This window comes from Zeugodacus cucurbitae, chromosome 2 (assembly GCF_028554725.1).
Source record: "Zeugodacus cucurbitae isolate PBARC_wt_2022May chromosome 2, idZeuCucr1.2, whole genome shotgun sequence".
Taxonomy (NCBI): Eukaryota; Metazoa; Arthropoda; class Insecta; order Diptera; family Tephritidae; genus Zeugodacus; species Zeugodacus cucurbitae.
The window spans coordinates 26,862,067-26,888,882 of NC_071667.1; the positions used below are offsets into that span (position 1 = coordinate 26,862,067).

The 26,816-nt window shown below is 36.6% G+C and overlaps 2 protein-coding genes across 3 annotated transcripts in view; both read right to left on the reverse strand.

Moving 5' to 3' along the window:
* Nucleotides 1-5,686: 5,686 nt before the first annotated feature.
* LOC105213659 (chromatin-remodeling ATPase INO80) overlaps nucleotides 5,687-26,816 on the reverse strand; it is a 57,763-nt gene continuing 36,633 nt past the window's right edge. The window contains exons 15-16 of one of the 2 annotated variants that reach the window (XM_011186633.3): nucleotides 10,339-10,518; nucleotides 5,687-6,993 (exon numbers count right to left, since the gene is read on the reverse strand). In XM_011186633.3, the coding sequence (XP_011184935.1) occupies nucleotides 6,641-6,993; nucleotides 10,339-10,518 (533 nt within the window). In that variant the 3' untranslated portion in view covers nucleotides 5,687-6,640. Of the gene's footprint in view, nucleotides 6,994-10,338; nucleotides 10,519-21,293; nucleotides 24,750-26,816 lie in introns of those variants that run through there. The other variant, XM_011186634.3, reaches the window with a different exon arrangement.
* Pdk1_3 (uncharacterized) lies at nucleotides 19,614-21,584 on the reverse strand. The gene has a single exon (XM_011186635.3). The coding sequence runs from the start codon at nucleotides 20,953-20,955 to the stop codon at nucleotides 20,188-20,190; it is 768 nt and encodes a 255-aa protein (XP_011184937.1). The 5' UTR covers nucleotides 20,956-21,584; the 3' UTR covers nucleotides 19,614-20,187.

Below are 26,816 nucleotides of genomic sequence, written 5' to 3' on the forward strand. Positions count from 1 at the left end.
GCGAGTGACTTTTTCCTATTTCCAAAAATAAAGAGAACCGCCGTTTTGCAAGCCTGGATGAAATCGCTGAAAGAGATAAATTTCGCATACTGTCTATTTATGTCTTCACCATTGGGGGGCAGTTATCATAAAAAGTACGGCAGTAGCAATAGCCAACCGTACCCTAAACTACTCAAATCATACCAAAATACATATGAAAAACACCAGAGAATATACACGTTATTATATTAGCAACAACAACAACAAAACCGCTTCATCAAAAATTTGTAAAATAGTTAAAATGATAAAAATCTCGAAAAATGAAAAAAAAGCGGCCGAATCCTGCGGTGAAGTCGTGTCTACCGTTTCGCTGACGATAGCAACAAAATCAACAACAATTTGTGCAGGTGGCACACTCGCAATGAAGCCGTTGGTTTGTTGTAGGTGTATTGGTGGTTGATGGTTTTGCCCATTAAGCTACCTCATTTGAATGAAGAAATGTTGGCCGACAGTAGCTGAGCGGTATTTGTGAGTGTGTGATATAAATGTTTATGTGTTGTTACAGTATACAAAATTAAGAAATTTAATTCCAGCTAACTTGAAGTTATGCAAACAACAATTACAGTGTTATAATAACAAAATAATATTGTGTAATGTAGTATAAATTGTTGTAATAAAATTATAACGGCAACTGTAATATTTAGTGTTTAATCACAATGAACAAAATTACGACTCGCATCATTCCCGTCCCTTTATACGGCGCAGAAACGTGGAGGATGACCACCCGATATGAGAAGGTAGTTGAAGCAGTCGAGCGAACTATTCTCAGCAAAATCTTTAGAGCCGTCCGCGTGAGATACGAGTACCATAGACTAATGAACTGTATGAGATTTACGACGACATGGATATAATTAAGCGTATAAAATTCAAACTAATGCGTGGTACACCATGTCGTCGGTACCCAAGGGTGGACAACGGAAGCAAGGGCGTTTATGCATCTAGTGGAAAGAACAAATGCATAGGGACCAATCTGCACTTGGGATGTACAACTGGCGTGACTTCGCAAAGGCCCAAACCGATCCACGGTTGTAGTGCCAAAGAAGAAGTAGATCGTTTAGTGTTTACTTGGAGTTCATCAGCCAAGCATTATAGCACAAGAAGATCTTAAAATTACCAAAAAGAGTAAAAAGCGTATTTTTTAAACTATTTTGTGAGGAATGTTGAACCGTTTCAAAAGAAACGGACTTATGCAGACTTATTTTCACATCATAGGTGTATTGTTCTGGAAGTCGCAAATTAGAGCTTTTGAAACATGAATCAGTTGCTTTCAGCAGAAAATTAATAACATATTGTTGGACTTGTGGTAAATTGATGTATTTATTCTTCGGATCATATATTTTTTAGATTTTAAAACCATATATCCGAAGTGTAGAATTAGTATACCAATCCGAGTCACAAAGATTATGAAGACTGCGAAACTGACGGCTCATCATATCAGTATGCTCTAAGTTCTCCAGTTAAATCAAAAAATGCCAAATAGTGCTAGTTTGCCAAACGGAACGAGAATTTGGAAATAATGTTTCACAATTCTTACTTCCGGCGTGAGTCTATGCATGGTAATTTTGCAACGAACAATTAATATAAAAGGTGTCTACTTTCAATTTCAATTTCACAGTTATACACTTGAAATTGCTCAACCTCTAAAAAGGTACCCTTTATATGATGAAATCAACGCTGGAATGTTGATCAAGTTAGTGTTGGGTTTCGACTTCTGAATCATTCAATGTGTTAACAACAGCTAGCAACAGAGCTAGAAAGAGGACTCATATGTGTAGGAAACAAATTGGAGAAGGACATAACATAATAAACCACTCCGGCGGCTAGTAAAAAATAAGTAAAAATACTTTCACTTTTATGATTTCCCAACAGTTTGTTTTCGAAATTACTACAAAGTAATTTTCAAATTGGCGCATTTCGAATAATTTTAACGACTCGCAAAAGTTGTGAAACGCTCATCAACAGCAACGCAGATAATCAGCGGATTAGCTGTCAAGTGTCAAACAAATATGCATTTATGTACGTTTAATCAAAAATATTGAGCATAAAAAGACAATCAAATATTTGCGTATTTAACGAGTCTCGAAATCAACGCGCCGCACCGCCACTCATATTTCCCAAAATTTATGTGACTGCCAATTTTGAGACTGCCGCAATGTACGGAGATGCCTGTAAACACACATATCGTTAATACATAGGTAACTGTTAACTGAACAACAACGGCAATCAAAATGCCAACAACAACCAAAACAAACCGTCCGACCAGCTGTTTGTGGCTTTGCGTGGCTCTCAGCGCTGGACGCTCGGCTCCTTGTCATATCAATTAAAAATTCAAATTCAATTAAAATCAGACGCGGATTGTCGCTTTTAATGCGTTTGCGCCTGGCAGCAACAGCAACTACAAAAAAGTGGCGCAGCGGCGAGTGAGAGGCACATGAATGCACCGCATATCGCGCTCAATAATAACACAAATCGGAAAAATATTAACAAAACTTTCAATTAAATGCGCGAAAATGTTGGCATGTTGCATGTTGCAACAATGAAGCTGAGTGGCAGGCAAATCAATGCGGTAGTCTAGTCTAGTATGTGTGTATGTCTGCCGAGTGTCTTCAGCGCTGCGCAATCATTGGCATGTCAGTAATGCAGTGCACAAGACAAAGCGGCCAGTGCGGCAATCAGCCGTTGCATATAACGGCTTTATTGGTTAATTCAACACATTTCATCTATAATGTTTGCTGTTCTTGTTGTGGTAGGCTTTATTGGCAATGCACTTGTTATGATCAGCATATACAAGCGTCGGCGCACATTCATTCTCACGTATACGAGTACACCGTAATCAAATATAAGTACACATTTGAGTATTTTATGTTCTTCCTTTCGATAATTCTAACATTTTTGTGAACTGTTCACTTTCGACAGCCAGTCTACCGACAATTTTTTGATCGTTCTATCATAGACATGATGGTGGTATGAGCCAAAAGTTGTTATGGTTTTATTCTATTTTATAAGGACTCCTTCAATTGTTCGCGTTTTTTCTTTATTTTTTTTTATATAATAGTAAAAGTGTCGAATATCGAGTTTTTAAAATCCCTCAATCAAAAATCTCAAAACTTTGAATGCGTTTATCTCGAAACAGTGTTTTTACGACTGGCGCATGAGGTTACTCAAAACGTATTAATCCAATCGGTTCCAAATTTATTTATTATTATTCTATATATGGTCTGTTTTCTTTTAGTGCTCGACTTAAATGCATAAATTGTTTTCGGTATCGATCTCCTGTGATGGTTTCACTTGGCTTCAGCAGCTCATAATATATCACCCCCAGCTGGTCCCACCAAATGCAGAGCATAACCTTTGCCGCCGTGAATGTTAGGTTTCGCCGTCGACGTTGAGGCATGTCCAGGCTTTCCCCATGACTTTCTTCGCTTAGGATTATCGTAGTGGACCCATTTTTCGTCGCCAGTTACAATGTGATGTAAATATCCCTTTCGGTTGTGCCTTTGAAGCAGCTGTTCACATGCAAATAAGCGCCGTTCGACTTCTCTTGGTTTCAAGTCGTAAGGAACCCAGTTTCCTTGTTTCTGGATCATCCCCATGGTCATGTTGTACGAATGGATGAGAACAGCTCTGAAAGTGTTCGATGCAGTACCCGCTGGAGGAAGTCGCGGAAGAGGGCGACCTCCACTCCGGTGAAAAGACCAAGTGCAAAGTGACCTGGCTTCACTTGGTGTTTCCAGTTGGCGCCAAAAAGCAAAAAGGAAACGAGTGACGCGCTCTGGTGGATTCAGCTATAATCGCTTAAGTTTTCCATACAAGCCCTTGATTCCGATCGTTCAGTTTGTATGGCAGCTATATGATATAGTGGTCCGATATCGGCAGTTCCGACAACTGAGCAGCTTCTTGAAGAGAAAATAACATTTGCAAAATTTCAAAACGATATCTTAAAAACTGAAGGACTAGTTCGTATATATACAGACAGACGGACATGGCTAAATCGACTGATCATTTATATATATATATTTTATAGGGTCTCCGGCGCTTCTGGGTGTTACAAACTTCGTGACAAATTTAATATACCCTGTTCAGGGTATACAAATTGTTTTTGTTATTACAGGTCGGCTTGGGTAATATATATCATAGAGCGGAGGGCTGGCGAATTAAAAAACTTTGCTAAAGGGACGTTAACAAAAACAGTTTTGAAAACAATGAGACAATTTTAAAGTCATTAATAACGGTTTCATAATTCAAGACCGCTGCAATATGGCTTAGTTATTGTGAACATGTGAAAATAAATATTGCATCAAATTATTCATTCCATTGATACGGAAAGGATTTTCGATCGAAAAATTTCAAGTTATCATTCTATAATCTGCTTTACCACAAAGTGAACTGCTTTGTCGAAAATTTGATAATTTTGTCGTTACGTTTCGTTTCTGTAAATATTTGAAATGGATACACTCGCTTTACATTTAAGTTGCTAATGATAGTAAAAGTGAAAATTGTATAAAAAAAATCATGTAGAATGACGGATACTTTCATATTTAGTTAGTTAGCTAGAGCCAATTGCCTATTTAAGCGTCATACATACATAGTGAAGCTTTAATTTCAATTTGGAATAAATTGCAACAATTGGTCTCTTGTTAGTGGTATTTGTTGAAGACATCTCATCCGGAATATTTTCTATTGCAGCTGCTGATGAACATCCATAACTTTGAATACATTTCCAAGCCTCGACAGATATATGCAGCGACAGTATAACACTGACCTCCTCTTTGAGTGAACATAAAGTTACTTAACTGATATGCCCACTCCGTGCTATGTAGGTGTGCAACTTTTTTTCACCAAAATCTCAAATTGATTTTTTAGTGTGTTTTATTCTCTTTTCTCTAAAATACTCATTTGAAACATAATTTAGTCCGTCATCACAAGTTGTTTCCATAAAAACTGACAAATGATACATTTCTTATAAATTTCCGCAACTAACTCACCACGGATTGATTTGGCGTAATTTTTCTATTTCGTGGTTTCAATGATTTCGGAAGTAGCGACATCTATGAGCCTCGGAAAGTATTTTTTCTGGTCGGTTAGTGAGTTCAATTCGATCAAAATTTTTTTTTATTTCAATGATTTCAACGGAATATTTCTCAATCGAAACAGATTCAATGATTAGATATATTAATTACCGAATTAAGTAGAGCTAGAAAGAACAGCGAGTCGATGCCTGTAATGTAAAATTTGCGACCGTAGGAATTAGCTTTCGGAGTGCCAATTTAGGAGCATTTATCGAAACCAACGGTGATAGTTCGTAGCAGTTTAAACTCTTACATATCCATATACAATCCCGACGAGGTTTCGAATTTTTGAAGAGTTGACACAACTTGACCAGATAAAAATCCTGCTCCATACGGTTTATGCAGACTCGAATGTTTTAAAAAAGGATCGATATCTGTGTATTCAAAATATTTGAATTTCTCGAAAAAATATTTGTTCTATTTCCTTCCTAGACCACAAAAGCTGGATCAAACTATAACATAAGACAATATAGAAATTCATTTTCTTGATATTATTTTCGAATAGAAGAACAACGAAAATTCAGAAAAGTGTTCTGTTTATATAACATTCCTATCATATAGTAATAACAAGCCTTATTTATATGAAGGTGAGTAACTTATTTCTTTATTTATTTACTTAATATTAAAAAAACAGAAAATTAATATTTCTTCATTGGTTATATATGGATGTGTTTAAAATGCATGCTTTAAAGTTTTCTATGTCTATAAAATATTTTTTTCTTTATCCTTACACATAATATTTCGCAAATGCAAGTTAATCGATCTTAATGTGGTATATGTCTGTATATATGTATATAGTTAGTTGATTTATGGCTGAGTACATTATTTCGCTTTTTCTGCTTATCAAATATTGCTAATTGCTTAAGTTTTTTAATAGAAAATAAAAAATAATTATAACATAACCTAAAAAAATGGTATTCAAAGCAATGCTACAAAGGAAAAAATGCTACATATGATAAAAAACAATATAATAACTGTTGTTTGAGATTGTCATATGAGTTACAATGCGTATTTTTGGTAAATTACATATTAATTTTTACCAATTTATTTAATTTTTGTTTTTGAAGGAAAACAAACAAATACAATAATTAGAAAATATATGAGTATGTTGAAACATAGTTAGCTTAAAAAGCATAAAAGCAAATACACTGCTTAACAAAATAAAAATATTTCTTGAATAATAGCAAAAAATTGCGAGAAGAAGTCATTTAAATCAGTTTGAAGGTTACACAATCGCTTAAGTTTTTAATAATGTTGCTTAAAATACTATTAATACAGTAATATATACATGTTTTCACTTTTGCTTAATTAATGAATAATGCGTAATGAACACTGTTGGACTTAAATTAATAAAAGCACTATAGTTGCGAAATTCAAGCATCAACAAAAAATAGAAATTATAAAAAATATAAAAAGTAAAAATAAAATTAAATGTATATGTGTGTCTGTATGTATGTGTGTCAATAAATTAATTAATTGTTTGTTAAATTAACTGCTTATTAGTATAGTTGTAACTAGTTAACAGCCGTTGCTCAACTGCTGCCAACATCCCGGTTAGTTGTGCCACTGCTGCCACTAGCCTGTGACGTACTAATCGCAACACCTGTGGCACTATAGCTGCTGCGCTCCGAAAAGCTGGGACTTGGTGCACGACTAACGGCCGGACTGCGTGTCATTGGCGTTGCGCCAGGGCTGTGACCGAGTGGCACCACCAGTGGACCGATGGGCTTGCGCGTGCGGGGAGTGCCGCGTGTACCCTGATACGTTGGACCGGCGGTCTTGAGACGCGGACGTCCAGGACCGCGTTTGACCGGCGTCGGCACGGTAGAGGTGAAGCTGGTCTCGCCAGCGCCTAAATTAGTCAGCGATGTTGAGTGTGCGGCATCTGTGGGGAAGAGAGTAAAGAGTATTAGTCACGAAACATATTTTGGAAAAAAAAAAATTTTACTATGAAATACATTTATTGAATAAAGAATTTTGCACTATTTTCGAATACAACGATGAGTCTTATGCAACAAATGATTTGCTATGCTGCGCTTATGCAAGCGTGCGTGCATGGAAATCCCTTCCACAAATACTGAATATTTCATATTAATTTCCGCTATTGGCCCAGTGGCACGTCCCACAAAGCAACGAGCCGACAATGCGCTTACAACAACGCTAATTGCACTAAGCGGCTTATGTTTTAAACGGCGCTGTCGGCGCTTTCCCCCACGCGCTACGTGCAGGACTGCAATTATACCCATGTGTATGACACTGCTGCTTGCAGGATGGGCGCTGAAATCAACGCGGCATTGATTTCAAGGTTTTTCCACCAAAAAATTACATCAAATCATCGATATTCGTTGTTGTTGTTGCTAGTTAATCCAGGTTGCGTCACGGCATAATTTCAATGGTAGCAAGGAAAACGGTGCGCGTACGGACATGCCGTATGTAAATAGGGGACTACGTCTGGACGCCGACGGGTGTTTGACAAAAGCGCCGCTAATGATGTCGCCGGCAACTGGCGTTGTTGACAAATCACGTGTGGAAGAAAGCGGAAGTGCGGCCACGAGTGTGTCTGCATACGAAATTAGCTTCTTTATAGCATTCCCTACGGCGAGCAGTGACATGTGCCACATGTCAAACGTTAAACACTGACAAAATCGGTGCTACTACGAGTGGAGTAGTGTAAATGTCGGCACTGTGTGTGAAGGCACTAAGTGCCCTTTTGCAGCAGTGTTATACATGTCAAATATGGTAAAAATAGTGTTTGCTAAACGTGGTTCGAAGCAAAAATTGAGTATTTATATAGGTCTAAATTATGAAATATACAAGTAATGAATTCATATTCGTTCCATTATTTTTATTAAATTTATTCTACTCAATTAAGTAAAATTGTAATTACTTTGAATCGATTAATACAACTCAAATTTATTGAATTTAACTAATGTATAATAGTTCAAATGAGTGATTTCATTTCACACTAAATAAACTTAATGAATTTAAAATTAACACAACAACATCGAAAACAATTTATACCGACACAAGCCAAGTCAGTTGAATACTAATGCTATATTTAAGAAATATATTTCAATTAAACAAATACATTTTATTTTATTCCAGTCTATGTCGATTTCGATTGAAATTCATTTGAAACCAATTAAGTTAATTTAAACATATTGTAATTGAGTTTAGCTAAATCTGTTTAATTGAAATCCAATACTGAAGTCTAACTGATTCAATTCCGCTACTACTTCTATTATCCTATTCACTCTAATCCAGTTCAAATGTATTAAATTCTATTCAATTTAATTTTATTTAATTAATTCAATCGAATTTAAATTATTTAATTCAATTCATTTCATTACTCTGATATGACCTTAATTTAATTTCCAAATGCAATATAACTAAATTTAATTTAGTGAAATCCTGTTCAATTCCATCAATTAAGTTGAAATAGCCTCACTTTATTATGTTCAATTCATTGTAATTCAATTAAATGAGTTCAACTTATCTAAATTTAATTCGATTAAAATCAACAAGTCTTAAGTCTGTTAAATTCATTTCATTTCGAGTCATTCAATTTAATTAAAGTTAATCTATACACTATTTCCATAAGACTGCAAATTTGTTTTATACTACCTGCATCGAAATGTATAAATAATAATTCAATTATCCAAAAACTGAGATAAGTCCGAAAACTCAGATTCAACAATGAATTAACTATGATATAAACGACTTAGATTTTCAAAGAATCTTACAAATTAATAATTAAAGTCTAAAAAGCAAGTCGGATTCTAATTGGCTCATAACAATTTTTCTCTCCACGAATGGACCCTTGGGCACTTAAAGGAAAGTCTTCTCGCGAAATTTTAAACTCAACTTTTATTAATGAAACCTTAACTTTATTCATTTCAATTAAACCATTAATATAATCTTATTCATTATTGCATATCACAAATCTAAATGAAAATATTTGTTTTGACTTTGTACGATAAGGGAGAGGGTAGTCATCAGATTGTAATAATATACCACAAAAACATATCATATATTCTGTAAGTGTGAGCACACAAAAAAACTGTAAAATATGTCACGTATTGAGCCACCCACCCACCTCTAACTTGTTATTTAACCACTGTCTCTCCAAATTCATTCAATACTCACACTTATTACAGTCTATTAAACATTTCATTTTTTTGACAGCAGTATTCTTTATACCCTTCATCGCCGAGTGTTTGAGTGTGACTCATTAACTTAAGTGCCACTTATGCGCGTACTTAAGTGCAACCAGAGTACGGTGAAGCGGGCATGCAAAGGAGCAACGGAAGCGTTGGAACGAAACCACGTGAGTCAAAGCAAAGGGAACTAAGGATTAAATTATATAACGGAAGTGGCAGTAGCAAGAGAGCATTAAAGAATTTTGTAAAAAAAACCACAAAAAATATATTTCAATATCCTAAGAAACAGGCAGGGTAATGAATTTCGGGCGTGCCAAAAGATAAGTGCAGCGTAAAACGTGATTTTCAGAGAGATTAGCTTGAAGTGGTGAGCGCTTATTATAGCGTTCAATAACTCGAACAGTTGAGTTGGCAATATAAGTGAAATTTCATACAAATTACTTTCCTTAACTCGAAGTTTTTTTGTGGATTATGGTGATTCGAGTTAGGGAAGATCAACTGTATATATAAATGTATAATATTCTACATACTAGCTACGCTATCTTTCCAATCATTCACAGACTGCTACTAGCTTTCCAACCTAAGTTTTGCTAAGACGTATAACGAAAGTTCTTGCTTACTATCAATTCGTCTGAAACTAAACCAAAAATATACTTTACAAATAATCTCTAAGAATGGCCCGAACCAACATAACATGTTTAAAACAACAGTTCACAGCCAACCTCGTTCAAAGGTTGAACGAAATTTAATGGGACTTCACATCGTGTCTATGAGTGCATTTCAGGAACCAAACAGTTTCGTTTCATGTTATGATAAAACCTAAAACGATTAACATTTATAAATACTGGAGAAACAGTAAAGAGGTCTAACAGAAAAATAATTGAGACCAATTAATTTGACCGTCGTTCCATATTTTGTTTCAATCACGTTTAATCTTATTCTAGATTCAGTTTTTAAGATTAATCTGTATGATATTTAGTATGTTTTCTGATTATCGGGGCGGATTTGGTACCATTTGTTTTGATATCAATAAAAAAAGGATTTTTATTTTCTTAATGACCATAACCTACCTTCTCCACCTGGCGTGCCGGGAGTTGTTACATTCGCATTACCGGGCGATGAGAGAGAACGTCCCATGGTGCCATTACCGCCGCCACGCCTTGTACTGCCACGTGGACGACCACGCTTTGTGCCACGCGGATGATGGCGACGACGAATGCGTCCAATGTTGCCATAGTCCCCAAAGAGCGCTGAAAAGATAGAGAATGAGAGAAAAATAAATAATAAATAAGAGCAATCAGTATCATTAATGCATATACATAATTGGGAGATGTGGAGCACCCACAAGCTATAAAATATTACACCAAAAACATCTGGTGAGATATGGGTGCCAACAGGGTTGTATTGAAATATAGATCAAAAGTATAATCAAGAGTAGGCGGCGATAAAACTGACAATTACAGAGCAAACAGTACGATTGTAGCTGGTAACAGTTGAGGAGGGAGAAGCAATATGGCTTAGGGTTCAAGTTTTTTGTGGATTAAATTGTTCGAAGTTCACTTTTTAATTGCGACAATTGTTTCAATGCACAAGATGTTTGTAATAATTATAGCGGAAAAGTGAAAACCACATGGCGTCCGAGTTGTTGGACTACATATGTATGTATGTAAGTGGGTAGGTCTGTTCTACCTTAAAAAACAACAAGGTATAAAAAATGAATAATTACCGTACGAAGCGGCAATTAAATATTGATAGGCGCCAATGGCGGAAAAACTGCCGGAAAAATTTAGTAAACCAAATAATAGCTAATTTTGCGCGTGACCATTGAATGCGGGGATACACATTATAAAAATTATAATTACAATTTTTCGTTCGTTGAAAGCAATTAATCTCATTTTCGAAGGACACGCGGTAGCGTATAAAAAGGACGAAGAGTACAAAAAAGATGAAGACTACATGTAAATTATATGTTTGTGTTTAAGCGCGCATATGGAGCAGACTTCTAGTAGAATGAAGAAAAGAAGAAACGATATTAAATCCGAAGCAGCTGATACCTGGTATTTGGCGAAGCAATACAAAGATAACATTAGGACAAAACAAAACTGGTCTATAGTGGGGTTAAGAATGACCCGAATGTCGAAATTTTGGATGAACTCCTTAAAGAACCGACTGGTTCATAACATAACTGTTCGATTTAACGTATATTTAATGTGAACTTTCAATTGTTTGGGAACCAGCGTTAACAACACCAACAATGTCAGCCTCGAAATCCAGCGCAGAATCACTCTTGCCAACAGGTGCTACTTTGGACTGAGTAGGGCAATTGAAAAGTAAAGTCCTTTCTCGACGAACAAAAACTAAACTCTAGAAGTCGCTCATTAATCCCATCCTGATGTATGGCGCAGAAGCGTGGACGATGACTGACATCCGAAGATTTATGGTTCTCTGAACATTGGCAACGGCGAATACCGCTTCGCTGGCTTGGTCATGTTTTCCGAATGGACGAATACACTCCAACTCTGAAAGTGTTCGATGCAGTACCCGTTGGAGGAAGCCGCGGAAGAGGACGATCTCCACTCCGTTGGAGAGACCAAGTGGAAAGTAACGCGGCTTCACTTGGTGTTTCCAGTTGGCGCCAGAAAGCAAGAAGGAGAAATGAATGGCGCGCTCTGGTGGATTCGGCTATAATCGCGTAGGCGGTTCCTACGCCAAATATATATGTATATATAATTGTTTGGAATAACTAACAATCTTTGGTGTTGTTCTGTTATGGTATGGTTGGTTTGATGAAGTGTATGCTATTCTAAAATGTTTAAAAGCTCTTAAAGGCCTAAGTCGTGTATGATATCCAGATATACACTACCTTGATATAAGTTTGTATTGGGACACTAGTTTAAGCCTAAAAGCTTCCAAAAAGCACATAAGTTTTATAAATACTGTCAGAGATAGCTTCAACGAAAAAACAACTTATTTTTAGGACAAATTTTAAATGTTTCTTTTGAAGGGGTCTGACAACCAAGCTTGCTGTCTACTTTCCCTACTTGACTCACACATGCGATCATAAAAATACATATACATATGTAGACAGATCGGTGAACACATTATTGACTTTTAACGGCTTTCATCAATTTTACATATTCAAATAGCCATAAAAAATATGTGCTGGCAACTTCCCAGCCGATGAGCTACTGGTTGTAAAAATTACTGTTGTTTGCACCGCGGAAGTTGTGGTTCAACGTTCAACTGTGCGCCAACCCACTGAGAGTGACTACTGCATTTCAAGTGTTTTTCAATTTTCCCCCCATTTTTCACAATTTCTTATACGACTAAACACATACTATCACACACATGGAATGATATACCTTTGCACAGTCAGCAAATGTGTAATTGCAAGTTAACTGTAAAAATTATATAAATACAACAACTTTGCGCATGCGAGTGCAACGCGTCCGTACGTGGTAGACCCCTCACCGCGTCCCAAGCTACCGGTGCTCGGCAACAGTTAAACCTTTAAGCACTTTGCGACCATTCGTTGGAGCGCACGTAAACGCAAGTGGACCAAGACAAGTGCGAGTAGCGAGTAGCTGTAGACGAAGCTTAGAACAGCTCGTCTAAGGCCTGATGCAGCCGTCGCCAGTCGCCCAGTCAAGCAGTCATTCATTCATGTATGCAACCTTCCCAGAAGTCAAGTGCAAGTGCAAGTGCAAACTCATCATCGACATGCACATCGAGTAGAAAAAATCAAAAGAACCACAACAACAACAATAGGTAAGTTCTGCCGCAGCGTGCAACTCATTGACCAAGTCATGGTTCCGAACCAACAACAACAAGAAATAGTAACAAAAGTAAGCAGCGCTGACAAGGCGAAGCTATCTTCCAGCGGGCTCTTTATGTCATTCATGTTGTCATTGTCGCTCTCTTCGCCCGTCCAGCAGCGTCCACAAGCAGCCGCAGCGACTTCTGGCACTTCACGTGCACATCTGCTCTGCTCTTCAAAGCGTTAGTCAGCCATTCGTCTCGCCTGTGCCGCGGTTCGTTAGCCCATCAACGAAATCAGTTAGCTTGCCACACTGTTGCACATGCTTGCGTGTGCGCCACCAGATTTGCCGTTGGCTTTGGCATGCCCGAGTGACTTTTCACCAGCTCATGTCATTTATGTGCCCCGCAATGGGTGTGTGTGTGCCTGTGTGTGTCATTAAGTGAGTTAGTGCTTTATGACTTCAAATCATCGCATGTGACATGACAAATGTCGAGTTTGACGATTCTCCTGCACTAACTCGCGCATTCATACGATCATTAGCGACAGCTGCTACTGCTGAGATAAATTAATTTATGCTCATTAAAACTTGTGTTAGTCGGCGCAATTAATTTTTAATTCATTAATTATATGTTATAAAATGCGACACGATTTAAGGCGTCGGCGCTGTGTGAACTCGATTCAACACGAAGCTGGGAGCTGCACTAATTATTCGCCATCTAATCGTATACATACGTACGGCTGAGTTAACGGTTTGTACACGGTGAATGCGTAAAAGATCAGAAGATCCGTAAACAAAAAAGTGGCGTATCCTAAAGTGGCGCTCATTTCCACCAATACCATTAATCTTGCTAGCAAGTGAGCTGATTTAGTGACAAACATCGTCAAGTTATGGATTTATAATTCTGTCTGAGGGGAAATCTAAATATGGAAGTTAAAATGAATCGACCCGCAACTGTTGGCTTTCACCTCTAATGGCAGATAAAACCGTGTAACCTCCACTGTTAAAGGTTAAACGAAGCTCAACTCAGACCACGAAGCTTTGTTGAGTCTCTTCGAACATTTTTGAGAAATTATATTAGTTCTAATTTTAAAAGACACAAAGAACTTCATCTCCAATAAAACCTTCCCGCAATTACAAATTCCTCCTTAGAGTCTAGTTCATATTAATAGTGAAGAATAGATCTTCTTTATAGTTGTAGCTGTCTCTACTTCTTCCACTATGTTTAGAGAATTTAGAAAATCTGGGTTCTTTAGAACATGCCCCAATCCCTCGCCGTCAGGCATCCGGGGAATTAACGTTTATAGAAATAAAAGGCCTAAGCAAATATGTGATGGCGTAGTCGATATATGATATCCAACTATAGTTGATTTCTAGCTTCACAAAAATCTTTAGAAATCCTTCTTAGAGTTTCATCAGAGAACCTAGTCTAATGCGTAAGTTTGTTGCGTATATTCACCGAGTCGATAGTTGTAGAGACTTTGTGTTGTTGTTTTACGTGCAATTTCTTATTTCAGTGAGCGTTCTTTTGCAGACCGCTTCCTATTAATCGATCGAACTAACTATTCGGGTCGAGACAGTCAGTCTACATAGTTTATATTCTTTATAGATCTCATCTTTTTGTCAATTCTTTACCATTTACGTCGAATATTTATTCAAGAAGAAGCCATCTTACTACGCGTCTAAATTTCATACTGATGGAACAGCAAAAAACATAAGTGAATTACCACTCTAATCGGCTTTTAAGCATCAATCAACTCATTGAACTTCTAATTTGATGGATGCTGAATAGAAACACTATCACATATGTATTAACATATGTTCGTAAGTCAATAAGGACGCATCAAATGCGTGAGTTTTATGCGAGAAATGTCTTTTCTTACACTCATTACTTAAACGCTTCGTCGCAATGACGCACATTTTTTACGCTTTTCATATCTGAAATGCTGAAGCGGATTAAAAAATGCAATTGCCACCAGCAAACAATTGCATTGCAACGTCATCTTTGTGAGCGTTTTTGTTTCGCCTCCCCTCCGTACGGCGAGCTGGCGAGCGGCTGCAAGACGTTCAGCTGCCGCTGTGTTCGGGAAGAGATGACACGGTGGAGGTTGCGCGTATTGTTTATGTGTGTGTGTGTGTGTGATTTTGGTTGCTTCTCTCTTAATCTTTGGCATCCTTACTATTATGTTGTTGTTGTTTTGCGCACAACTTTTGTGTAATAATTTACTTAAGCTGCAAATTGATATGATCCATTAAATTTTTTATAAGATTACATTTTTTGTACCGTACTGAATAATGGTTTTAACTATTCTGCTTTAAAAAAAAAGAATTTTGCATTACGAAATTCAACATTCACTTTTCTCCTTTGTGTTAAAGGCCAATACTGGCCTTATGACGCATATAGGGGACATTAAGACTATATAGAACATTAAGAATGTAACACATCGTTTGTATTCTGAAATTCTCCTTCATATTTTATATAATTTGAAAGTCTACTATAAGTCTATAACACACTTACTACTAACTTGAATAACCTTTAGCGGAAATCAGTTGTCAATGCAGTCGATTTAATTTTGATGGCTATAAGTATAATAAATGGTCAATAAAGCCTATAGGCTATGATCCAGGTTGGGAGCATATCTACCTTCTGCTACCCATCGCAATAAAGCTCGAATTTCATTCTCAGTGGACTCTTGCCATTCAGCTTTCTAATTTTCTATAACTTTTTACTTAAATCGGAATCAGAAAATTCGTTTCTTTCACTTATTTCGGACTTATATTCTAGGATCAAGACAATAGGTATAGGTATGGTTGAAGTTGGCTTATTCTTTATAACCCATATTAATGTGTCCCTCATTCCTTGAAAATTCTTAATTCTTTTTTATTATTTTGTATCTTAAATAAACTCGAAAAGGTCGAATAAGGATAACGACTCTATAACGCTCTTCAGGAAATATCTATTTTGGAAGATAGAAGGAGGTTTGAAAAGTGTCATAACTAAGCCATAAATAAAGTTATAAAAGTAAAATTTGGTACAAAGAATCGTCCTAGTAAGGGTCAAATTTGGAAATAATTTTTTGGGGAAGTGGGCGTGGCTCCGCCCCCAAATAGGTTTTTTGTATATATCTCGCAAACCAATAAAGCTATATAAACCAAACCTTCTGCAGTCCGTTCCCTTAGGTATCCCACCATACACCATGAAAATAGTTGAAATCGGATAATAACCACGTCCACCTCCCATACAAAGGTTAGGTTGAAAATTACTAAAAATGATTTAACTCACTAACGAAAAACGTCAGAAACACTAAATTTTACAGGAGAAAGAGCAGAAAGAAGCTGCACTCAGATTTTTTATAAAATGGAAAATGGGCGTGGAATCGTCCACTTATGGGTCAAAAACCATATCTCAGGAACTACTAGACAGATTTCAATGAAATTCGGTACATAAAATTTTCTTGACACCCTGATGACACGTGTGAAAAATTGATGACATCGGTTCACATCCACGACCACTTCCCAAATAACTCAATTTTGAATTCCATCTAATTCCTTCACTTTATAATATATACATAAGGAACCAATGAAGATAAGGAAATAATACTTTACACAAATACTGTATATGATCCGTGGCATCACTTGTGAAAAATTTTCGAAATCGGACTTTAACTTTTGAATGCCCCGGATAAGAACTCAGTGCTCCATGGTAATTTTTCACCGAAAATATGGGTAAATCTCTCAGATATCTTAATTTAATTCAGACGAAATCTTTTTCTAATTATGGGATCAAAACTACGATGGGCTTAATAGCTTATAAATCGGTTAGTATGTGAAATATATGAGGATTTTCGTTATTCTATTGGACTTTATGCCGAATATATGGGTCAAATTGTGTATTATCTTAATTAAAATATAGCAATAAATTGCGAGAGTATAAAATGTTCGGTTGCACCCGAACTTAAGCTTTCCTTACTTGTTTATTTTACTGCTATCAAAGAGTGTAGCAAGGAACAATAAAGTCTAAGCAATTTATTGCCAATGAAATATTTGATTAATATTAAATTCTTTAAAGAAATATTGAGGAGGTTAAACATATTTGATTTGTTTGTGATAATTATTGCAACAACAAATTCGTTTTAATGCTCGTGTCATATTGTAATTCGTACGTTTATTGCCGTTAGCCGAATCGCACATACATACATGCATACAGACAGATATAAATAAATTCTTAGCCGAAATAAATTGATTATTCGTGTCTTCTGCAATTCAAAATGCAAATGCAATGCCCCAAATACCAGGCAAACACACACACACATAAACACTTGCAGAAGAAATGCACGATGAACGAATCTAACAATAAAAGACAGGCCTCAAACACACATGCAAGGCAGAAATAAATTTATGCATTTTGTACGCTTGCTTTGGTTATCCTTATCGAGGTAAATTGTTGGTTCTACATTTTATTATCAAGCCTAGTTTGTGTGTGTGTTGAAAAAGTTTAGCTGAAAGTTTCCCTAGCCTACCACAATTCGATTTTTGCCATTCGCAAAGCAAGTGAAATACACAAGCAATATAAAGAAAATATAACAACAACAAATACGAATATAATATAATATTAAATGCAAATGGCAACAGTAAAATAAGAAAAGCAACGACGATGCGCCGCAACGACATTTGATTTTACGAGTATTTATTGCTGTCGCCTCGCCGCTCGAATGACAGACTAGGCCATTTGGCCACTTGGATGGCTGGTTGGTTGACTGACTGACAGTTTGACGATTGTCTGTAGCGCTTTGTGCGAGTGTTTGTTAGTCGCGTTTCCCGTTTGATTGTCGCTACTGTTGAGCGCTGTCTTTGCCGCATCGTGGCCGTGTGGCAAGCCGAGCGCGTTCAGAGTTCAACTTACTATTCGAGGCACTGTGGCGTATGCCACACCAAAATATATATTTTATTTATTTGTCTTTTTTTGCTAAAAAGTTGCAACAATTTCATTTCGGTAGCGGCATTGTCATAAGTTTTATCAATATTACGGTTACAAAATACTTCGAAATAAATTCAATTCGATTGTCGCGTTCGGTGGTGCGCCTACTTGCAATGGAGACACTTGCATTTGAGGGAAAGAAACAACAAAATTCACATAACAGCATATCTTAAAACTTATTGATTGCTATTATTGTTGTATTAACTCTTTCAGGTCTTGTTGTTGCTGTAGTTGTTGTTGTAAGCTGACTAAAATGCAAATAATGCCATGCATGGGTTCAACGTTTGCACTGAACAGTTGGATTTCTCCACTCCCATTTTACCACTTTATTATTTTTCGAGAAATTTGTGTGAAAATAATGTGACATACTATGTACATCCAAAATAAGCCTTTTTCTCTCAAGCTCTCATTAAGGAGTACAAAAACTTTGTTTTGAAAAGGCTAACCTAAAAATCTGCAAGTATCACTTAAGAACTCTGAATTTTTAACGTTACTTTCACATAATTTCCTTCTGTAAGAAATAATGAAAAGCTGTCAGTAAAAGTAGGAGGACATCTCAGAGCAGGCAAATTGCGTTCATGGTAGTGCGGTTTGATCATAAACTAATCTAAAAGTTTGGTTAGGGACAAAAAAGATTGCAGAATTAATTCTCAGCTTTATTTCTAAACTTTTTTCTACTTTACCATAGATGACTCTAAAGACCTCTCAAGCCTCAAAATTGGTTTTAATATAGATTAAAGACCGGCTTTTCTGACTGGTTAGACGTTTTATAAATTTCAACAGTATTTGGTACCTCTTCTTGGTAAAAATATGTACATATATGTATGTTTACGACAAAGAGCCAAATCGAATCACTATCATTTTGGGAATACATTTGGACGCTAGCGGGATTAAACTTCACAGAAACCCCTCATTTACAGTGAAATATAATTTTAGATGATTCGTTCGAGCATTTTCAATGGTAACTGGCAAATGACACGCGTGATGTTTTGCTCCAAATCCTGAATAGAAGCGGAGACTTTAGACTTATAGACATATCCCCCACAAGAAAGTCTAACTGTGAGATATCACAAGATCTTGGTGGCCAATCGACCGGCCTAAAACGTGAAAATATCTGCTCACTAACTTTTCAAGTGCCCATAATGCGAAGCGATGTCTCTTGGGAAGGTCGAGTTCTTGGGCCTCAAGATGGGTGATGGTGAAGTACGCTCAGTAGGCCGATTATGCTGACTATAAGTTGAGCGAATGGCGAGAAACACATTCTTTACAGCACACGAATTTTCGTAATAAAGTTGAACAATTTGTAAACGTTATTCAGGCGTAAGTCTTTCCATGATGAAATACCAAACAATACTGAAGGAAAATAACATGCCAGTTTGACACGACTCACGCGTGATCTATCAAAAACAGGCTATTGAAAAAAGCACCTCTACTTGGATCTCCCTTTAATATTACGCCAACCCTGCTTAAGACGATATTCTATAGAAAGCTTGTATAAAACAACTTTATTTTGTATCATGGTGGATAGCTGTCCATATTAAGCTTTTCTAATTAAAATATTTAAGCAGGTGGCAACCCTCCACCAATTTAGAGAGACAACAACATAAAATTTGATTTAATTTACAGTTTTTTCGAAACCATACTTCAATATATTTTCAATGTAATAATTTTTTCAGATGAATTTTTTACAGGAAATAATTTTTATAGAAATATATGTGTATATATATAATTTGTACCAAAAATACATGAATATGAAAACTACATTCGAGTATACTTGATCTAAAAAAGGTTGACAATAGCAGCACAAGCGTGTTCAGCTAAGCTGCCATTTACGCACACGCAGCGTTTCTGCGCGCCAAAAAGCGAACGACGCCTTCGGAAGAGATACGCCCAACCCCGCCCTTCACAACACATCATATGTACATTTTGTTCAACAAAGGATTAATGCCAGCGCTTGAAAGTATCTTTCTTTCAACGTCGCCACTTTTCAAAGCACTTTCAAATATACCGTAAGCATGCGTTATAACCCATTATGTAACTCCCCAATTATCATCTGTAATATCATTTGCACTATTTTTTAACTGTTTCACAACTTAACACTCTAGAATCGTTTTAAAATAATAATAAAATAACCGACTAATCTTTCGATTATAAACTAATAACCGTTAACTTTGCCCACGACACTAGTACACGTAATCATACATTTCTACATAGTACGGCCGCGCTGCCGGCTTTGCGAGATACTCCAGTCGTCTCAGATGCTCGCGCCATTGCCGATAGGTCATGCGTCGGCGGGGCGCCACGTACTCAATCGGCGGCTCGGGTATCGGACAATGTTGCCGTAGCGGCGGCACCATGCGCGGCAACGCCAGTCGGAGCATATTCGCGGTCGGTTTATAGTTGAGCGCTGGACGGAAGATCGGAAACCGCAGCGTCGACCAAAACTCGGTCTCGTTCTCGAGATGATAAAACCACTTGGGCACTTTGATCGGCTGAAATGGTCGTCCTGGATCTTTTTTGGCTGGCTCCTTGAGCGAGATTTTCGGAGCGTACGGATAGTCTGGCGGTGGTGGGAAAACGTATTTCTCACGTGGGTCGCGCGGTTCACTGATCTGTGCCGCATGCTCGAGCAGTTCAGCGAGTGTGTAAGTTTTCTTTTTCTTCTCCTTTTTCTTTTTCTTGCCCTCTTCGGCCTTGGAAGGTGGCTGCTCGGGGCAATGTGGTGGTGGTATTTCACGTGGCGTGGCATTCTTTGCCGCCCAGCGGTAGAAACGCACCCAATCACGACGCGTCATCGGACCGCGCTTCTGCCAGCGCGTCACCTCTCGTTTGGGTCGCGGAAAGTCGAAACGCTTGGGCACGGCATTCCTTTCGACCCAATCGTACCAGCGTGGATGTTGTTTCTCCTCCTCAGCCACCGATTCGATGGCGGTCTGACGTGTTATGGACATTTTGACGAATGTTGTTGTAGTAGAGCTGAAATAGTTTTCTTGTTCTTGTATTTACGTTACGGAGCGTACAAATTATAATTGCTGTTTTTGCGACTTGATTGTGTTCGGCTGACACTTGGCTTTTGGATTTGAGGTTATGAAATTGTACTGCTCTAACAACAGCTACTTACGGTAACGGTTGCTGCAGTTGTTGTTATAGCGTATGCAGTTGTTGTTGATCTGCTGTTGTTGTTGTAGCTGAGTGCAAATAAGTGCAGCTAGCGTTTTGTTATACTTCCAGTTAACGGTTAGAACTTTTGATTTACTGAATTCCCGTTATTGCTGCTAACACTTTTTGGCCACAAAGTATTTGCTGTTTAATTGTTGTTGGTAATGATAAATTATTGCTGACTTTCAGTTTGTTGTTGTTGTCTTCTTATTAGTTGATTGTTTGGTGGTTTTAAGCTGCTATTGTGGAATTTTCGGATTTTAAGTAGTTTTACGCCAAAATTTCAGCACAGAAATTTCGAATCGAAAAAACCGCTTTGGTTATTTGTGTTTTGGTTCAAAATTCTATGCGTATGCACAGTTCCAATGCCAATTCTTGTCCAATATTTTGTAATTTAAAAATATTTTTTTACACTTTTCAAAAACTTTTTGATTTAAAAATACTAGAATATGTGTTTTTTTCGAATTATCAATAACAAATGGGAACTTCTTGTCCGAACAGGAAATAAAATGTATTTAATAACATTTAGTTTTAGATTTTTATAAAGACCTTCACAGGAGTACTCATAAAAATTATAAATAGAAGTTTAACTCCATAAAATATCGATAGTGGCTCAGTACTGGATAAAGTATTTTTTATTCTAGTTAAAGGTGGACTGGAAGGGTGGTGTAGAGAAACTACACGTATCATTTTGGACTTCTTAAGCATACATTTTCAACAGTATTCAAAGACAACGAAGAAAATAATTAGATTGCGAGTCTCAAGCATTCTAACCTCCCATTTTAACGGGTTTATAAGATTAGGCTAGAATATGCTCTTTTTAATCTCTCTCTCTCTATATATATATGAACCAATTCTATATTTTCTATATTCCCAAACTCGCCTTTTGTTCTTATAGATTTTACTACTTTAAACTTGAAATTTAATTCCTCCACGACGGTATGAACATTGGGAAGGTTAAGGACGGAAAATATCGATTTTAATGCTACTTTAAATTTAAAAATTTATTGTATATTACAGTATTATTGATTCTTCAGGATCATTAAATTGAACAATGGTAAGACAAAATTGCAGAACAATATTCTATGATCAAGGCCACAATCCAAAGAGCGATAAAAAAATAGGAAAATAGTGGTTTAGTGAGCTGGTCATGATGACCAGGCGGCAGATAACGTTATATACCAGCAGGACAATGACCGCAAACATACAAGTCATTAAATCAAGCCAAAATGTAGCCGCAGAATGACCTATTGGGATACTTGAGTTCCAAAAAATCATTCGTAAGGACTATATAATATTTTAGAACTAGAACTAAAGAAACTTCCAGATTGCGACGTTCTGAATGTAGGCGCTATAGATATTGAAAGAGAAAGCATTGATAAGGATGGGATCAATTAAAAAAATGCAAAATAAAAAGAATATCAGAAAAAAACCAAACATCTGTCTTGACCTTGATATTTTAAATACTGCTATCCCTGTAGAGATGTTAATTAATTTTGATCCACTTAACAACCCACAATGCTCGGCGAAGAAAACCGTAAAACCTGTAAAAACTTATTTTCGTTGACTCTCGAATCGTTTTAATACATTTCTGTAAGGATCAGTGAGCCTGGTGGCATCTACTCATCATCTAATATTAAGATACTCCAATTATTGAATTTACTCGTTTATATACACTTAAACCCAGGGATGTGCTTTATCGATGAAGAAAACGAGTTGTTCCGTAAGGTAGCCCAGTAGGACGAACGTTTGGAAATAGTAAATATCCACGATATTACTTCATTTAAGTTTACATGCTAATTTGTGAGAGCCTTCAAACCATAAATTGGCATTTGACTTCAATGTCTAATTTTACAGTTGATTTGACAGCTTTTCTTTTGGAACATGTTATACCTTTAGGAACACCGTAATAGTGCTATACTAGTATCTAGTTCTAAAACATTAAATTATTAGATGAAAAAATCATGAAATCTGAAGAAACTTGAAGAAGTCTTATTGTTTAAAAATATAAATAATAAAACTCACAAGACACGCTAGAATAATTAACGCAGTTTGTTTTTATTTTTACAATTCAAGATAGAAAAATTATAAAAAGTAAATAGATTTCATTGAATTAAAGAAAATAATTTTCGAATAAACAAAATTGAAGTAAAACATAATGATGAATATGATAAAGAAGCTGACTAAAACATTAACAAGGGAAAACCATATTTCATAAAAAAAAAAACACTAATAACGAGTTTTTACGTTTGAAACTGGACACTAAGCGAAAATATGTCACCATTAAAGGCTAAGATAGCAAAAACAACCAGAAAAAGCTCGTCAACTCTTTAGAATAATAAAGTGGCGATGGCATTAACTCAAATGGTCAAGGGGAAAGCCCACCGAAAAACGAACCAAACAAGACAAGCGGCGTTGGTGGCATCAAATGTTGCAAGTTGCAAGCGGCAAGCGGCTGCCAAATGCGGCTGATGTTAATGCAATGATTGTGGAAATGGTGATGACACTGACATCAGTGTCTACGAAAATTGCCAATTGGAAATTGGAAAACTCCGCTGATGCGCTTTCAATGCTATCGCGCTTGTTGTTGCCCCAGCGCCGATGCCGCCATCAGTAACGAAACACGCTGTCGATCGGCGATCGCGACGGATGGATGGATGCTTGTTGCTTGAATGGCTGGGATAAATGCCGATTGGCCGAGTGTGGAAATGGAAAACAGTGTATGGATAATGCAGCTATAACGGCTGAGGCAGCTGAGGCCAACTGCTACTAAATATTTTATTGTTGTTTGTAGTGATTTTGCTGGTGACATCCTCCACTCAATGTATATATTATTGTGAGCGCTGCTGCTGCTGTTGGCGACAGCCAAAAGGAATTGGGTTATGACCTCAAATGCGTGTTGCGCGTGCGCCGCGCACCCAACCAACTGTTGCCAAGTATGGTGGTGGCAGGCACAACAGCCATAACAACAACAGCAGCAACAAAAGATTAGAAATATTACAAGCAACAACTACAAGTACATACAAAAATACTATATATGTCTATACTAGATATATTTATATACTGCCGATAAATATATATGGTATGTAGATATTGCATACATTTTGTTGCATGGCCCGTGGAGAGAAACCTTGCATCGTGCCAACAGCAACACTTCTTACTTGCAACTCTATCATCGAATGTCACCGTCGACATTTGTTGTTGTTGCTGTTGCAGCAAGCGATAATAGAGATTTTTTCATTTCGCTTGCATTTCAAATTAAACATTTTTTTCTTCTTCTGCTTCAGCTGCAACCTTTGTGGCAAGCAGCACGCTGCATGATTGTTGTTGTTGCTGTATGGCTCTTATGGCTGCCCGCCAGCAGCGTTGTTGGTAGCGCTGACACTTGCATTGCTGCGCTTGCGATGACGATGCTGATGACGGTGGCGTTGGTGGCATGTCGCTTGAGCGATCTTGAGCTTCGATTTTGCTTGCAGATTTGTTTGGGTGTCGCATGGGCTTCGACTTGATTGTTGGTGGTTCTGTTGTTGTTGTTGTTGCATATGGCACATCATGCCATCAGATATGAAATTGAGATTCTTTTGCCCTAAAATGGCGTGGAACGAGGAAGGAGAAAGACATGAATTGGGATTCACTATTGAACGGCTACATATATGTAGATATGTAAAATAGGTGGCTCTGCTAGTGGATCTACTTGGTGTAGGTGTGTTTAAAATTGTTTGGGGAAGTGTCTATGCATAATGTTTAGCCTACTTTTTGAAAATAATAAAATAAAAAATTCAACTCAAAGCTAAATGAAATACATAAAGGAAAATATAATGGTGATGAATCTAAATATAAAATAAGAACAAAAAATTAGTAAGAAAAGGCTAAGTTCGGGTGCAACCGAACATTTTATACTCTCGCAATTTATTGATATAGTTTTATTAAGATAACACACAAATTTACTCATAAATTCGGCATAAAGTTTAATAGAATAACAAAAATCTTCATATTTAGTATATGAAGGCTGAGGTAATTCCTGGACCGATTTCACTAATTTTCACCAGCAAAGTACACTATATCCCAGAGTATATAATCACTTGCTAAGATGTCTTACATATTAACCGATATTAGAAGAAAAAGTCTTCCTCTGGATTAAATTAAATTATCTGAGAGATTTACCCATATTTTCTGGTTAAAATTTACCCTAAGGCGCAGAGTTCATCATGTTCGATATGTGGGGCCTTGAAAAGTTATAGTCGGATTTCGACAATTTTTTCACAACTGAAGCCAGAGATGATATGCAGTATGTATTTGTGTAATGTTTTATTCCGCTATCTTCATTGATTCCTAATGTATATATTATAAAGTGAAGGAAAGCCCACTTGCGAGAGTATCATAAGTCGTTATGAAAATTTTAAGTTTTTAAACTCTAATTTTACTTATTTTCAAAACACGCGCCGATTTTTTCTAGCATATACACATACATATATTTTGCGGCAATTATCAACACATGAGTGTTAATATTGAAACAGCTGATTAACAAAAAAAAAAAACATTTTCGCTTCGGCTAAAATAAACTCAAGATCGCATAATTATGCTCGTTTAAATGTAGCAGGAGTCATAAATTGGACAAAAAATATTGGAAATACAGAATAAATATTTTTAATTACTAAAAAATCGATCAACCAATTGAGGCAATAACCACTTTGAAGCGATGAAGCAATTGTTGCAGTTGTTGGATTTTTTATTTATAAGTTTGTTTCCTAATTGGCATTTTCCCTCGGTATGGGGGCCAATAAGGTGTAAATTTATGTACATAAGTGTGCGACTTAATGCGTAAGAACGTACGACTGGCGGGCAGTGTATAAATTGGCTGTGTGTCAAGTGTGGATATATGTACATATGTATGTATGTATTATACATATATGTATTTTTAAATACACCAACAACTATGTTTTAATATGTATAGTACATATATACATTTTGTATTATTTTAGTATGACTAACGAAAACTTAAGCTCATTAATCCACGATTCTCGCGTACGCAACTCGCGCATTTGTGCATTTTTAATCAAAAAATTGCATTTTTTGTGACATAAGTCTGCAACTACTAAGCATGCACTATGATGGCATTTGGATGTATGTATGTATGCATAAATTTGTTAGACATCTGTGTAAGGTGTTTCTGGACGTTCTCACTACAATCATGGCCAACTACACACATTTCAGTCATGTCCAACAAGAGTGGCTACATTTTCTATATACTATATGTCTAATACATGTATGCACCATGTGTGTGCGTTGTGCTTGAAATTATAAATATTGTTATAATTGCTGTATAAGTATCTCATAAATACTAATTGTGTATATTTAATGTGTTGTTGTTGTATTTTGGGTGTTTACTTTGGACAAATGTTTTAATATGTCATTCCGCAGAGGCATGTGTGTATACAGTATTGTGAAAAATATATGCAACTCAGTAATTTTATAAAAATATAGCCGACCTAATATAATTCTATACGTTTATAAAATATTTTTTTTAAATATTTTTATAAAAAAAATACATAAAAATATTTTAATTGAAAATTAACTAATTCTCCATACTGCAAAATATTCTTAAAACATTTCAAATATAAATTAAGGGGATTGGATGACATTCGCCGTAATG

Bases quoted from the DNA above. Each gene is read 5' to 3' on its own strand.
- Pdk1_3 (XM_011186635.3), bottom strand. From the start codon at position 20,955: ATGTCCATAACACGTCAGACCGCCATCGAATCGGTGGCTGAGGAGGAG.